This window comes from Pelophylax lessonae, assembly GCF_965119305.1.
Source record: "Pelophylax lessonae genome assembly, chromosome: 11".
NCBI lineage: Eukaryota > Metazoa > Chordata > Amphibia > Anura > Ranidae > Pelophylax > Pelophylax lessonae.
This window is the reverse complement of record NC_138778.1, coordinates 212,500,512-212,515,770: the sequence shown is the minus strand read 5'-3', so window position 1 is coordinate 212,515,770 and position 15,259 is coordinate 212,500,512. Positions and strand designations below refer to the sequence as shown.

Genomic DNA, 15,259 nt, shown 5'->3' with positions numbered 1-15,259 from the left:
CGGTCCCCCTGCCCTCACCCTTCCACAGTGACAGTTCCCCCGCAATCAGCCCCTCCAGGGTGATGGTCCCCCCCGCACTCAGCCCCTCCGCGGTGACGGTCCCCCGCACTCAGCCCCTCCAGGGTAATTAAAAGGGTAAGGCAGGTACAGAAAAACTGCTCACATTTAAAACAGTATAAAATAGCTCATCTATTAGGTGGTCTGCAGGAACACAGGGGTCCACGGCTGGATGTTTGTGGCTCCAAGAGGTGGTGCAGGGGATGGTGAAGGAGGGAGATGTCTGGAGGGCCAAGAGACCAGATAGTAGGATGGCCAGCGGCTCCAGGAAGGTGTTCTGTTCCTCAGGGAGACACCTGGTGAGCCGAGAGACCGTTAGGTAGGATGGCTGGCGGCTTCAGAAGGGCGCCCTGCTCCTCAGTAGATCCGGCGCCGACAGATAGGGGAGCCCAGCGTGACAAATCCAGCAGCCAATCGCACAACGCGTTTCCGAGCGCCCGCAGTAGCCTCACAGGGCATGCGCGCTCCTTTCTCAACTGCATGTGCCGTCCTTACCTCTACACTTCTCTCCTGCACACACTATGTGCCGTCCTACCCTCTGCTCCTCTCCTGCACACACTATGTGCCATCCTACCCCCTACACTCATCTCCTGCTTTCTCTATGTGCCGTCCTACCCGCTGCTCCTCTCCTGCACACACTATGTGCCATCCTACCCCCTACACTCATCTCCTGCTTTCTCTATGTGCCGTCCTACCCTCTGCTCCTCTCCTGCACACACTATGTGCCGTCCTACCCCCTACACTCATCTCCTGCTCTCACTATGTGCCATCCTACCCTCTACACACCTCTCCTGTACACTCTATGTGCCGTTCTACCCTCTACAATCCTCTCCTGCACTCCCTATGTGCCATCCTACCCTCTACACTCCTCTCCTGCACACACTACGTGCCATCCTACCCTCTACACTCCTCTCCTGCACACACTACGTGCCCTCCTACCCTTTATACTCCTTTCCTGCACACACTATGTGCTGTCCTACCATTTACACTCCTTTCCCGCACACACTATGTGCCGTCTTACCCTCTACACTACTCTCCTGCACTCACTATGTGCTGTCCTGCCTTCTTCACTCATCTCCTGCACACAGTACGTGCCATCCTTTCCTCTACACTCCTCTCCTGCACACACTACGTTCCCTCCTACCCTTTATACTCCTTTCCTGCACACACTATGTGCTGTCCTACCCTTTACACTCCTCTCCTGCACACACTATGTGCCATCCTACCCTCTACACTCCTTTCCTGCACATACTATGTGCCGTCTTACCCTCTACACTCCACTCCTGCACTCACTATGTGCCGTCCTACCCTCTACACTCCTCTCCTGCACTCACTATGTGCCGTCCTACCCTCTACACTCCTCTCCTGCACACACTGTGTGCCGTCCTACCCTTTATATTCCACTCCTGCACTCACTATGTACCGTCCTACCCTCTACACTCCTTTCCTGCACATACTATGTGCCGTCTTACCCTCTACACTCCTCTCCTGCACTCACTATGTGCCGTCCTACCCTCTACACTCCTCTCCTGCACACACTATGTGCCGTCCTACCTTCTACACTCCTTTCCTGCACATACTATGTGCCTTCCTACTAGGGATAGACCGATATAGTTTTTTCAGGGCCCATACTGATATTTTGGTCACAACGTATCAGTATCGGCCGATATTGGCCTATATTTTGTACATTTAAAGTTTTGAAAAATAAAGACAATTTTTGACACAAATCTGGTACTGAACATGTTCATTTTTGTTTAATGCTTAATGGCTGGCTTGCTGGCACCCTGTGGTGGGTGGCTGGCTGTCTTACACACTGTGGTAGGTGGCTGGCTGTCTGGCACCCTGTGGTCGATGGCTGGCTGGTACCCTGTGGTGGGTGGCTGGCTGTCTGGCACCCTGTGGTGGGTGGCTGGCTTGCTGGCACCCTGTGGTGGATGGCTGGCTGGCGGGCACCCTGTGGTGGATGGCTGGCTTGCACCCTGTGGTGGATGTCTGGCTGGCTGGCACCCTGTGGTGGGTGGCTGGCTGGCACCCTGTGGTGGGTGACTGGGTGGCTGGCTGGCACCCTGTGGTGGGTGGCTGGCTGGCTGGCACAGGGGCTGTGGGTGGCTGGCTGGTACAGGGCCTGTGGGCGGCTGGCTGGTACAGTGCCTGTGGCTGGCTAGTACAGGGCCTGTGGGTGGCTGTCTGTCTGGCACCCTGTCTGTGGGTGGCTGTCTGTCTGGCACCCTGTGGTGGGTGGCTGTCTGTCTGGCACCCTGTGGTGGGTGACTGACTGTCTGGCACCCTGTGGTGGGTGGCTGGCTGGCTGGCACCCTGTGGTGGCTAGGTGGCTGGCACAGGGGCTGTGGGTGGCTGGCTGGTACAGGGCCTGTGGGTGACTGGCTGGCTGGTATAGTGCCTGTGGCTGGCAGGTAAAGGGCCTGTGGGTGGCTGGCTGGTACAGGGCCTGTGGGTGGCTGGCTGGCTCGCTGGTACAGTGCCTGTGGCTGGCTGGCTGGTACAGGGTCTGTGGGTGTGGGTGGCTGGCTGGCACCGGGCTGCTGTGGGTGGGTGTGTGGCTGTGATACCCTTCCGCGAGACTAGTCCTGACTCCAGACGAGGCTGTCGAAGGCGAGGGAGGCGGCCTAAGTAGGCAGAATGACGTCACAAAAATATCGGCACTATCGGCCAGTTCCAGGGCCGATACCGATATATCGGGGGAAAGTGCATATCGGCCACCGATATATCGGCCTTGCTGATAATCTGTCTGTCCCTACTTCCTACCCTCTACACTCCTCTCCTGCACTCACTGTGTGCCGTCCTACCCTCCACACTCCTTCCCTGCACATACTATGTGCCGTCCTACTGTCTACACTTCTCTTCTGCATCCTCCCCCAGTGTCCACACACACACACGGCTGTTCAACTCAGAGCAGCTGCTGCTTCCTAATAGACATTAATGAGACTGCCTGAAAAGCTGGCCCTTCGTACAGGTGTATGGATAGGTGCACCCGTGTAAATGAGGCCTAACAATGCAAATCTAAATCAGAGGGCCAAAATGCCAAAATTGTTAAATAACATCCAGGGATGCGGTTCAGCTGTGATTTCTCATTTCATCGCACACACAGTATTTATCTGGAGTACTTTGGTGGTTTATATCAGGGGTTCTTCAACTAATATGAGGACTAATATGAGGACCCGAAAAATAAAATCATTAACGTACCCAGACCCCAGATGAAAATTATTACCAAGAAGTCAGCAAAGCCATACAAAGACAAATAAAAATGGCCGCATTACACATTTCGGGCTCTTGTCACCATTCCTGTTCTAGGAAGGCCTAGAGAAATAAATTCTTCATTACATTTTCATTGTGAAACCTCACAACCTTTTATTATGATGTATAAGTTTGGACTATTTTATTGGCTTACTAAAGAGATTGTAGTGCAGGCTTTCAATACATGCTGGTCTCTTTATATTGTGTGCAAGCAAATAAATGCAATCACCCCAAATCCAAATTTCTACTTGTATTGGTGACTAAGGCCTTGTTAACCACTTGACCTCCGGAAGATTTACACCCCTTTCATGTCCAGGCCATTTTTTGCGATACAACGCTGCGTTAATTTATCTGACAATTGCACGGTCATGCAAGGGTGTACATAGATAAAATGTATGTTAGCCTATAATGGGTTTTAAATCAAATGCGTGGCAGCTAAATTGGGATTATTTTATGCAGGTATGTGAGTATGATGTGCATACAATTTTATTAAAAGATATTGTTTCAAAGGTAATGCTCTAGGCTGGTGCGCCCTCTGTACTTTTTCTTTTTAGAGCTTCATTTGGGTTTCCCCGACCTGTTGAGAGTCGCAGCATAGCAGGAACGACGACAATACCAGCAGAGTCGTGTTTCCATTAAAGCAAGTCGCATAACAACCCCTCAAGCGCAGGAGCATCAATTCTCTTTTTTACATGCATACAAGAACGTGAGGACCATACAAACTACTGAGGACCAATGAAATTTCAGCAAAATGGACTAGCCTGCTGCGTCATTTCTTCACTTTGATTTTCGGGGTGTCTTTGAATTCAGCCCTCTGTAGGGTGATAATTTTTATTTCCATCAAACTATGTGGCATCCTTTCATTCCCAACACATTACCCAGTACATACCAGTATAAATCCTAACCCATTACCCAGTCCATACCAGTATAGATCCTAACCCATTACCCAGTTCATATCAGTATAGATCCTAACACATTACCCAGTCCATACCAGTATAGATCCTAACACATTACCCAGTCCATACCAGTATAGATCCTAACACATTACCCAGTCCATACCAGTATAGATCCTAACACATTACCCAGTCCATACCAGTATAGATCCTAACACATTACCCAGTCCATACCAGTATAGATCCTAACACGTTACCCAGTCCATACCAGTATAGATCCTAACACATTACCCAGTCCATACCAGTATAGATCCTAACACATTACCCAGTCCATACCAGTATAGATCCTAACACATTACCCAGTCCATACCAGTATAGATCCTAACACATTACCCAGCCCATATTAGTATAGATCCCAACACATTACCCAGTCCATACCAGTATAGATCCTAACACATTACCCAGTCCATATCAGTATAGATCCTAACCCATTACCCAGTCCATACCAGTATAGATCCTAACCCATTACCCAGTCCATACCAGTATAGATCCTAACCCATTACCCAGTCCATACCAGTATAGATATCCAGCATGAGATTTTTCCCCATCGAGATCTGATGTGTTTCCAAAGTGTTACTTTCATTTTTTAGTGTGCAGTGTATATATATCTATATACATATATATATATGTATGTATATATATATTTTCCTTTGTAGGTTCCTATACATTATGTACTTTCATATTACTGCCTTTATGAACACTGCACACAGAATAAGCGTTTTGTCAAAAATGGTATATTTGGCATCGCTCACATAACACCCTGATCTCTGTTTTTACACTTTAATGAATAACTGGCAGCAGTTCACCTCATAATGAACACACTGTATCTGTGAGGGAGGAGGGGGAGCATGGGTACTAATAGATAACTCAAATTCCTTTTCCTCAGGGAAGGCGGGTAAAAGGCGAGATGCGCAGAAGCGCCGCAAGGAGTCCTGGGAACGTGAGTCCATTTCAACCTCTAGGACGTGGCCCAGCCCTTCAGATGGACTACATTTCCCAGAATTCACAGGGAAGACTTCTGACCAATAGCTGTACTCCGTGACGTCCGAAGCCAGCGATTGGCCTGTTTGGAAAGTAAGGCTAGATTTAAACTGGTAACGTGCGGGAAGCGGCGGAGCAGCTATCTGTGTGTCGGTAAGGACCTCCGGGGGGGATAACGGAGACGGTGAGGGGAAGACCGGTTGGGGAGGAGGAGGAGTACAGTGAGCTGCAGCAGGGTGTGGAGGGGTGCTGGGACGGCAATGAACGGTTGGTTGAGTTTGCTGTTTGTCGGTGACTGGAAGTATAGAGGGGAGTACAAGACATGGCGGCCAGTATCAGTTCTATGAGACACTGATATAGATATGTATGTAATGTATACCAATATTCTATAAATATAGGGTGTGTTCGTGTATTATTTATTTTATTGTTTTATTTTCTAAATACATTTTACACACCCTATATTATTATTTTGTGATATTCCCATATTTTTTCTAATATATTATTATCAGGGTTTGGTGTGGGTGTTGTTTTTTTTATTATATTAAAAAAAAATGTATTAATAATAATAATAATAATATTATTATTAATAAAAAAAAATATATATATATTTAAAAAAATAATTATTTAAAAAAAAAATATATATAATTTTTTTTTTTTTTCTTTTCTGTGCATTTATCTAGTGATCCTACCAGTAACGCACTTCCTGTCCCAGGGTGACACCCCTCAATTTAAAGGAGTGTTGCCAAGGGGATTGGGTCTATAGGACCCTCCCCCCCCCCCCCCCCCCCCCCCTCCCCAACTCTTCTAACATGGAGGGGGGGGGGGTGGTGGTGGTCTGTAGTCCCACGAAAAGAACTGTAAACTATGTAACTGATAAATGCAGAGCACAAGATTTTACCAGCTTAGGGTCCTTTTACACTGTTGATCCGATCCCCCTGTCAGTTTTTCAGGTGGACCGGATCAGATGCTCCATGCATCCCTATGGGGCAGCGGATATCAGCGGTGACATGTCTGCTGACACCCTCTGCTATCCGATCCTGTCTGTGGAAACCCTACTTTCCAATCCGTCTGGCGGATTGGATGAGAACGGACAGGCGGTCCGTTCTCATCCGATCTCCCTATAGATAACAGCGGGGACCTGACAGCTCCGTCTCCGCCTACTCAGTGGGGATCGGTGGATTGATCCTGCGCTGAGCAGATTGGACTCTGTCGGCGGTTGCGCCTGTGTGAAAGGAAGGACCCTTACAGAATTTTTGCGAAGATCGAGTGTTTAAAGCGGGGGTTCTACTCATTTTTGTGTTTTTATTAAAGCGGAGTTCCACCCTGGGAAGAATCCCATACATCTCTTTTAAGCACTTCTGGACAGGAAGGATTTTCCCCTTTAAAGCGGAGTTCCGGCCTCGGGGGTCATATTTAGATAAAATACCCCCGGGACAGTCAGGGCTAGTGCATTCCACAATGGATAGCCTCTGATCTGTCCCGGGTTGCACTTACCTTTTTAGGAGAAATACTTACCTTGAAAATGTATTCTCCAGCGCTGCCATCTCAGGTGTGGGCAGCTTGAAGCCAGCGCGATCCTCTTCTGTGTCTTCTTCCGTATTCTTCGGTCCCACGATGCACTGCACCGGCCCCGCCGTCACTTCCGGCGCCGCAGCGTCTTTTCTGCACAGCTTCTGGGCATGCCCAGAAGCTGTTTAGCAAGGTATGACGGCGCCTGCTCCGGAACTGACGTCGGGGCCGGTGCGGGCGCATTGATTCCTGAGAGCAATGACCTTCAGCTTCCAGGAATCATTGCAAGCCAGGAAGTGACGAATCGCAGAGGGGAGGAAGTAAGGTAAGTATTCTTCTAAACCAGGTAAGTAAAAAAATTGTCACTATCCATTTGTTTTTCTGGTGACCGCGGGCATGAAGATGGAGGTAAGTATAATTTTAGTGTGGAACTCTGCTTTAAGTCCGCAGCTGCAAAAAGTGTTGCTGCTGACTTTTTTTTTTTTTTTTTTTAATGTACACACACTCACTTGTCCCAGGATCCAGCAATGCGGCCAGGGGGAGCCTCGATCCTTTCACCCCCCCCCCCCCTTTTTGGCGGCACCGGCATTTCTAGTGTGGGCACTAGCTTGCGGGTTCACAGCTAGGTGCACATTGCGTGTGTGAGAGTCGCGTTGCATGTTGTGAATGGCTGGGCAATCTTCTGTGACGTGTCCCAGAAGATGGGAGAGATGAGAACTTTGCCTCGAGCCGCCTAGGCGGCCTGAGCGGAAGTGGGAGCGGGTACCTGTCAAATCTAGGTACCCCCCCCCCCCAAAATAAGACATGCCAAATGTGGCATGTCAGGGGGGTCATCAGTATTTAAAGCAGAAGTTCCACTTTTGGGTGGAACACCGCTTTTATTTTTTGCGATATTGCATTCGTTTAACTGACAATTGTGCGGCTGTGCAACACACAAAATTGATGTCCTCCAACCCCCCCCCCCCCCCCCCCTACAAATGGCGCTTTCTTTTGGTGGTATTTGATCACCTGTGCTCTTTTTTTTATTTTTTTGCGCACTAAACAAAGATTGACTGTTTTGGAGGAAAAAAAATAAACTTTCTGCTATAAATCGCATTGCATACTAGCGCATCATGTGAAACTTGCCTGCAAACAAAGCCCTTGTTGTCACCGCTGGAGGCTGCATCCATCTTCGCCCATCTTCCTTCCACGTCCACAGTCTCTGGCGGTGTGAGTGGCTGTGTGGCGTTACTCCTGCACATGCGCAAGGGAGCTGCCGGTCACGGCACAGGGCTCTGTAGAAAGTGCACAAGGGACCATTCCTTCAAAGCGCATGTGCGGATGATGTCGGCGGCATATACAGTAATGGCGCTTTTCCACTGTATGGAACCGAACGGTTCGGCTCGCTTTTGCGCTTTTCCACTGCATGGTACGATGTTGTAACGGTTCGGTACGGCGGCGCTTTTCCACTACATGGAACTGAGCGGTACGGCTCGATTAAAACAATGCCACCTTGGTTGTGGTTCCAAGAGGACCGTACCGGTACCATATCCCACAATCCTTTGCATGCAGTCTTGACTGTTTGTCACTACTAGCCACTGATTGGTCAGAGAATCGTTGTTATCCCACCCACTTACTATTAGTGGAAAAGCACCGAACTGTTCCAACACCGTACCATGCAGTGGAAAACCAAACCGAGCCAAGCAGGGCCGAGTGGAGCCGAGCCGGTACTTGCAGTGGAAAAGTGCCATAAATGTATCCAAAATGGTGCACAATTGGGAGATATTTACAGTATCTATAGGTACGTTTTTTATTATAGGCTTACCTGTAGGTTCAATCCATAGAAATTTACACCCTTTCAGTAAAAAAAATTACACTAAAGTTACATTTTAGGGCAAACCGTATAATACATTTTTTGGTAAACTATACGCTGCGGAGGTGCTGCCAGCCTCCTGCATTCTGCGGCCAGCAATGGAGCTCTGGCTGGACTGGATGACAGGGGGTGTCATTTCCGGTGGAGGCGGGCACTTCTGGTTCCAGGTCGCGTTTTTGAAGAGCGGGCATGGACGTTCGGCTGGTGCGGCCGAAGTCTCAGAGGGGGACACTAACAGCAACAGGCGCGAGGCGGACCACTCCTAGGTGTTGGAGGCACAGGTCTCGGGGACTGCTCCAAGGGAAGCCAGCTCCAGCCATATAAAGGTAAGAGGGGTGGTGTTCCCTTCACTCACTAGCTCCATGGTGATTAGTTCCCCCCCCCCCCCCTTAGTGGTCCGGGGGGAATTTATGGTGATGGTCTGGGACCCTGGTGGTGGTCGGTCCTAGGCACACTACAAGCTTTTTAGTGCTTGGGGGGCCAGTATGGGTGCTGAGCTGTGCGGTCTTTTCTTATGCATTACAGAGTAAGGCCGCAGACAAGTCAAAATTGCCTCATAGCTCCAAGAAAAGATTCCCATCATGCAAGCTACTATGGGGGAATCCTGGACTAAGGCACTGTGTAAAGAATGTGTAGAGAGCTTAGTTAAAGCGGAGTTCCGGCCTCAAAATTGATTTTGGGCCATCCGCTTGCTGAGTGCAACCTGAAAAAGAAATGGGTGGGAAGCAGTCACCTCCAGTCAGTTCAGTTTGGGGATCATAAGAAGGGGGTTCGTTTTGGGAATCGTAAGAAGGGGGTATCTTTTGGAATTTCATTCTGACCCCCCCCCCCCCCCCTTTTCCACGCAGGATGATCATCGCCAATTTACCAAAATGCAGGGAAAAGGTGTCGACCCTACTTTCCTCCCTGAAAGACCTTTAGGTACAGAGCGTCGTGATGAAGGTACCACCAAAAGAGTTGGGCACGGAATTTTATTCCCCCATTTTTGTCATACAGAAACCTTCAGGCAAGTGCAGACATACTGAACTTAAAACCCTTAAACGCCTCAATTGCTTACAAAAGATTCAGGATGGATTCAATCTTCTCCATAAGGGCTATCCTTCCTCTAGACTGCGTCATGGCTGCAATAGGCCTGAAAGATGCCTACCTACAAATTCCCATATCAGAAGGGTGTCAAAAGTTCCTCAGGTTGGCCATAAGAATGGAGGAGGGCTCGATACATCTACAATTTCAGGCCCTTCTTTTGGTCTGTCCTCTTCCCCCTGCATTTTCCACAAAGTCATGGCAGAAGCCTCGGCTTGCTTGCGGCTCAGAGGCGTTTCGGTCATTGCCTACGTGGACGTTCTGCTCTTGTTTTCCCTGTCTCAGGAGCAGTTTTCCAGGGACCTTCTGACAACTAATGGCGCTTTTCCACTGCATGGAACCGAACGGTTCGGCTCGCTTTTGTGCTCTTCCACTGCTGGTACCGCATGGTATGGTTTAGGTTCGGTACGGTATGGTACCGCGGCGCTTTTCCACTGCATGGAACCGAACGGTACGGCTCTCAAAAACAGTACCACCTCGATTGTGGTTCCAAAAGGTTCCATATCCCACAATCCTTTGCATGCAGTCACTACTAGCCACTGATTAGTCAGAGAATCCCACCCACCCTGTTGTTGTTTCACCCACTTAACTTTAGTACTACTTTAGTGGAAAAGCAAACCATACCGTACCATGCGTTACCAGCAGTGGAAAAGCAAACCGGGCCGAGTAGAGCCGAGCCGGTACTTGCAGTGGAAAAGTGCCATAAGACAATTGCTAGAGAGCCTGGGGTGGCTCCTCATACCTGTGCTAAAGGTCACCTTTTTAGGGGTACGAGAAGATTCCACACTTAAAATGGTGGTTCTTCCCTTTAGAAAAAAAGTCAGAAGATAGACAGTCATGGGCTTCTTGCAAAGCAATCGACCTATATCAGTGAGGCAAGCCATGTCGGCACTAGGGTCGCTAATGGCTGCAATCCCAGCAGTACAGTGGGCGGGTCTCCTTTCACCCTCTGCATCTGTTTATCCTAGAGGCATGGGACCACACTCAGGGTTCCCTGGATTCCTTAGTGTACGTACCGATATGTATAAAAAGATCCTCTGGTGGGGGAGAAAGATCTTGAACCTGTCTCAGGGTCTCGACTGGGTCCCACCAGTATTCAGAATTGTTACTATGGACACAAGTGGGACCGGGTGGGGTGCACACCTGGACTCCCAACTGGTGCAGGGGTCCTGGGGGGACGAAGACTCCAATATCTTCAAATTGGAGAGAACTTAGAGCAGTCAAACTGGCTCTCAGAGCCTTCCAGAAAAGGACTACAGGGACACAACGTACAGGTCCGCTCAGACAATTCTGCGGTAGTTGCTTAGGTCAACTGACAAGGGGGAACCAAGAGCAAATCTCTGGGTTCTGGCCGAAGTGATTCTTCAGTGGGCCGAAGCTCAAGTACTTTCCCTAACGGCGGTTCACCTAAAGGGAAAATTGAACCAGTTGGCCGATCTTCTTTTTTCTCTTCCCTTTCTCAGAAAAACTTAGAGAAAAGGCGATTGGATTCTCAATCAGGAGATCTTCAGGTTGATCACTCGGAGATGAGGGGTGCCATGCATGGATCTGTTTGCCTCTCAGCAAAACATGAAAACGTGGCTCTACTTCTCCTTGAACAAAGGGACAGGGTGCTGGGAGTGGATGCACTCGCTCAGAGTTGGCATTCCCACAAATGCTATGCCTCCTGTACACCCACCCCCCCCCCCCCCCCGCCCCTGCCGGTATTAATACCAGCGGTTCTAAATTTCAGGAGGACATGACCCTAATCTTATAGCACCACATTGGCCCAAGAGATTGTTTTTTTTTTTTGGTCCTGAAAAGTCTGGCAGTGGAACCCCCCTGGATTCTACCAATTCAGGAGGACTTCCTCTTCAAGGCCCAGTTTCCTGTCCCCAGGTGGAGCGTTAGCTTCTCGCAGCCTGGCTTCTGAGGAAGAGTTGCTAAAAAGTAAGGAGTTTTCAGATCACTTGGTGGCGACGCTGCTTAGTAGCAGGAAAAGGGAAACGCGGGCCATTTACTTTTAGGACCTGGAAGCTCTTTAACAACTGGTGTGCAGAGAGCTCCTTGGATGTAGGCAGTCAGTGACGGTGCTGGAATTTCTACAAAGGGGGGCAGATAAAGGTTTTAGCTGTCGGCACCCTAAAAGGCCACGTTTTTGCCAAAAAGGTGTCTTTCTAGAAGTATCCTTAGCCGAAAACCCTTGGTTAGTCCATTTTTTTTCTTTAAGGCCTTAAATGGGAAAAGACCAGTAAGTAGTCTTCATTGCAACGAATTTCCGCTGACCGGTCGTCCATCTTTTGTCCAGAGTTGTTTTGTTGGTTGGAATGTGCCTTGACTGCACACGAATTTTCCCGCACGACAAAATTCTACTTCAGAAGTGATGTCATGTGTTGGTTTGCTTTCTTTGTGTTCTTTCTTCTCTGAGCATGCCCAGTTTTGCTCATAAGATTTTTCCCTGTGGAAATCTGTACTGACTGCACGAAAATCGGCCGTGTTTTGACGGAGGACAAACATTTTATAGCCTGCACACCAGATTTTTTTCGGCCGAAAAGTCTGAGTCGGTTGTCGGAAGCATCATACTAACAAGCCGAAAATCAGCAGATCGGACGAAAATTCCCGGCCGAATTTCGACTCGTGTGTACGGGCCTTTAGGAGCCTTTAGGAGAGCCATTTGAACCTCTTAGTCTTGTGCGGTGAAGTCTTTAACCCTCAAGACAGTTCTTTTGGTGGCGATCACTACCGCCAGAAGGGTTCGTGAACTAGAAGCGCTTTCTGTTAGAGCTCCTTGCTCCTTTTTTAGGTTTTTTTTTTTTTTTTTTTTTTTTTTTTTTTCATATTTTGTTTAGAACAGATCGGGCTTCTTCTTCTTCTTTTTTTTTTTTTTTTTTTTTTTTACCAGAAGTGGTCTCGACGTTTCAGAGACAAAGAAATTTTTTTTTTTACCAACCTTCTGTTCGAATCCTGTAAAAAAAAAAAAAAAAAAAAAAAACAGTATTTTTCATAAGTTGGGTGTGTCCTTCAGTACATGGGTCGTACATAGGAATTTAGGAGGTCTGATTCCTTGTTTTATTCGCTGGTTCTAAAGCCTCTAGACCAGTGGTCTCAACTCCGGTCCTCAGGGCCCACTAACAGGCCAGAATTTAAGTATTACCTTGGGGAGATGCAGACTAGAATACTGCAATCACTGAGCAGCAAATTATATCACCTGGGATGTATTTCAGTTATCCTGCAAACCTGGCCTGTTAGTGGGCCCTGAGGACCACTGCTCTACACAATCCTTGGCCAGATGGCTCAGGTTAGCCATCAGCCAGGTCTGTGCTTCAAGTGGGGAGGAGGCCCCAATAGGTATCGGGGCACAGTCCAGTAGGGCTATAGCAACTTCCTAGGCGGAAAGAGCTGGTGCTACCCCGGAGCAGATCTGTCGGGCAGCAACCTGGTCCAGTTTTTCAACCTTTACTTAGCAGACAACCGGTCCAACCTGTAGTGCTAAAGGTCAGGCTTTTGGGCACAAAGTCCTTAAAGTGGTGGTCCACCCTAAGGGGGGTAAGTACTCGCTTATCCTCTTGAAGGTGGCTGTCCTGAAAGATTAGGGAAAAATAGTTACTCTTACCGTAACGTCTCTTCCAGTAGTCTTTCAGGACAGCACCGTTACCCACCCCAAGAAGGTCTGGACATAAGCTGGTCAGGAAAATAAGGTCTGTATATATGTGTGTCCCCCCGCAGCTAGCCGGAGGTACTAGGAGCACTAAAGGGCAACGGCTAATAGGGGGCTTAAATCTCTTTGAATAGGGCGGTATTTCCTAAGAAGGGAGGAGCCAAGGTCTCTCTAAGGTGGCTGTCCTGAAAGACTACTGGAAAAGACGAGTAACACTTTTTTTTTTCATAAAAATTGTAAGACGTCTTTCTTTCGGGAATAAAGACAGTACAAGAGTTTGACAATTCCTTTATTAAAAAGTAAAAACTTAATGTCCTCCACTGTGAATCCATTAATTGACACCTGCCGCCATTACTGGGAAGAGTGGTGAGAGCTCTGATTGGGACAAATGTGTGACATGGCTGGCACCGCCCCCTGTGACTTCATCGACCAGTGCATATTGGGCTGCCAAAGTCACGGGGGTGCCACCAGGTGATGTTGCGGGGTGGCCCTACCCCCTTAGCTATTTGAGGAAATGTTAGTCATGAGTGAAGCCCCTTTTGGTATGGATGTGGGGGGGAAATGCCGTGTGGTGTTTGTTTCGTGTGTGTGAACCTGCAGTGTATACATTTTGATCAAATTTTCTTTTGTCCTGAACCTTTTGGCTAGCTTTATTGTAACCAAAAACGTGTTTCTAGTCTTGGCAATGCCCTGTTCCATTTTGCACTTGTTGACCTATGCTTTTCTTTATAATACAGGCTTATGAGGCGGGCACAGCACGATTGATTTGCATTGGTCGTCTTAGAGGCAAGGCAATTATGTCCGACCTGCAGGGAAGCTATACGTACGACGTTCCTATGTGCAGCTTTGGTGAAGATGATAATAATGTAGACTCCTGGTTCGGTAAGGCGTTTTAAGAAAATACACTTTTAAACTGAACACAGAAAACATTTAAATCCTTGCACTGGTTGGGGTGTTGTGTGCACTTTGTAACTTCTGCTCAGTTCCTTGTTAGAAATCCTCACAGCATGAGATCAAACTTTTTAGGTTTTCCAAAACTTGCTGCTGTGAATTTAGCCCCCATTTGCACTTGGTGCGACTTGTCACGCAACTTTGATCTGTCAAGTCTCACCCCATTTACCACTCTGAAACCATTCAGATCGGTGCGATCTGTAAAAGGTTCCTGCACTATTTTTGTTTTGTGTTTAATGTGCGAATTGGACATCTGTGTAAGACATCACACAGATGTTGGCAACCTGCACATGAAAGAGTTGCACTGAATGGCAGCTTTGAGATTCCGCTGAAGTGAAGCAACTTTAAAGCTGCATCCGTTATGAACCGGGGCTTACACCTATTTGGTGATCTACACACTGGGGTTGATTTACTAAAACTGGGGAGTGCAAACGCAAACCTGCAAGGAAGACCGGGTGAAGGTGGAAGCGCCTGTCAGTGACAGTACGGCGCAAGATGGCTTTGTTCTAAAGTATTATGTGCTAGTATGCAATACATACTGGCACATTATGCCTTTACCTTGCAGGGTTTATAAAAAGGAATGAAGGTGCAAAACCTATGCTGTAGCTGCCCCCCCTTCTTACCTAGCCCATCCGATCCAGCAGCGTGCACGAGTGTAGCTGCTCCCCTTCCCCTCCCTGCTGTCTCTCTCCTCATTGAACGGATTGGTAGCAGCAGGAGCGATTGGCTCCTGCTGCTGTCGCTCAAATCTGGTGATGTAGGGGGAGGGGCTGAGTCCCGCTGTCTTGTCAGTTGACAGCAGCAGGACTCTGGAGCGAGTACAAATTGGCTTTTCCTGGGGCACCAAATGAAGAGGGGCCTGGAGTGCCGGCAGGAGGACCCTGGAAGAGGCTCGGGGCTGCTCTGTTTAAAACTATTGCACAGAGCAGGTAAGTATAGGCATGTTTGTCTGGGGTTTTTTTTTTTTTTTTGGAAAAAGGG

At 48.4% G+C, this 15,259-nt stretch overlaps 1 protein-coding gene across 1 annotated transcript in view; it reads left to right on the top strand.

Annotated features, from left to right (window-relative positions):
- Positions 1–5,306: 5,306 nt before the first annotated feature.
- TPX2 (TPX2 microtubule nucleation factor) overlaps positions 5,307–15,259 on the top strand; it is a 36,162-nt gene continuing 26,209 nt past the window's right edge. The window contains exons 1-2 of the mRNA XM_082271652.1: positions 5,307–5,399; positions 14,065–14,209. Of these exons, the coding sequence (XP_082127778.1) occupies positions 14,125–14,209 (85 nt within the window). The 5' untranslated portion in view covers positions 5,307–5,399; positions 14,065–14,124. The remainder of the gene's footprint in view (positions 5,400–14,064; positions 14,210–15,259) is intronic.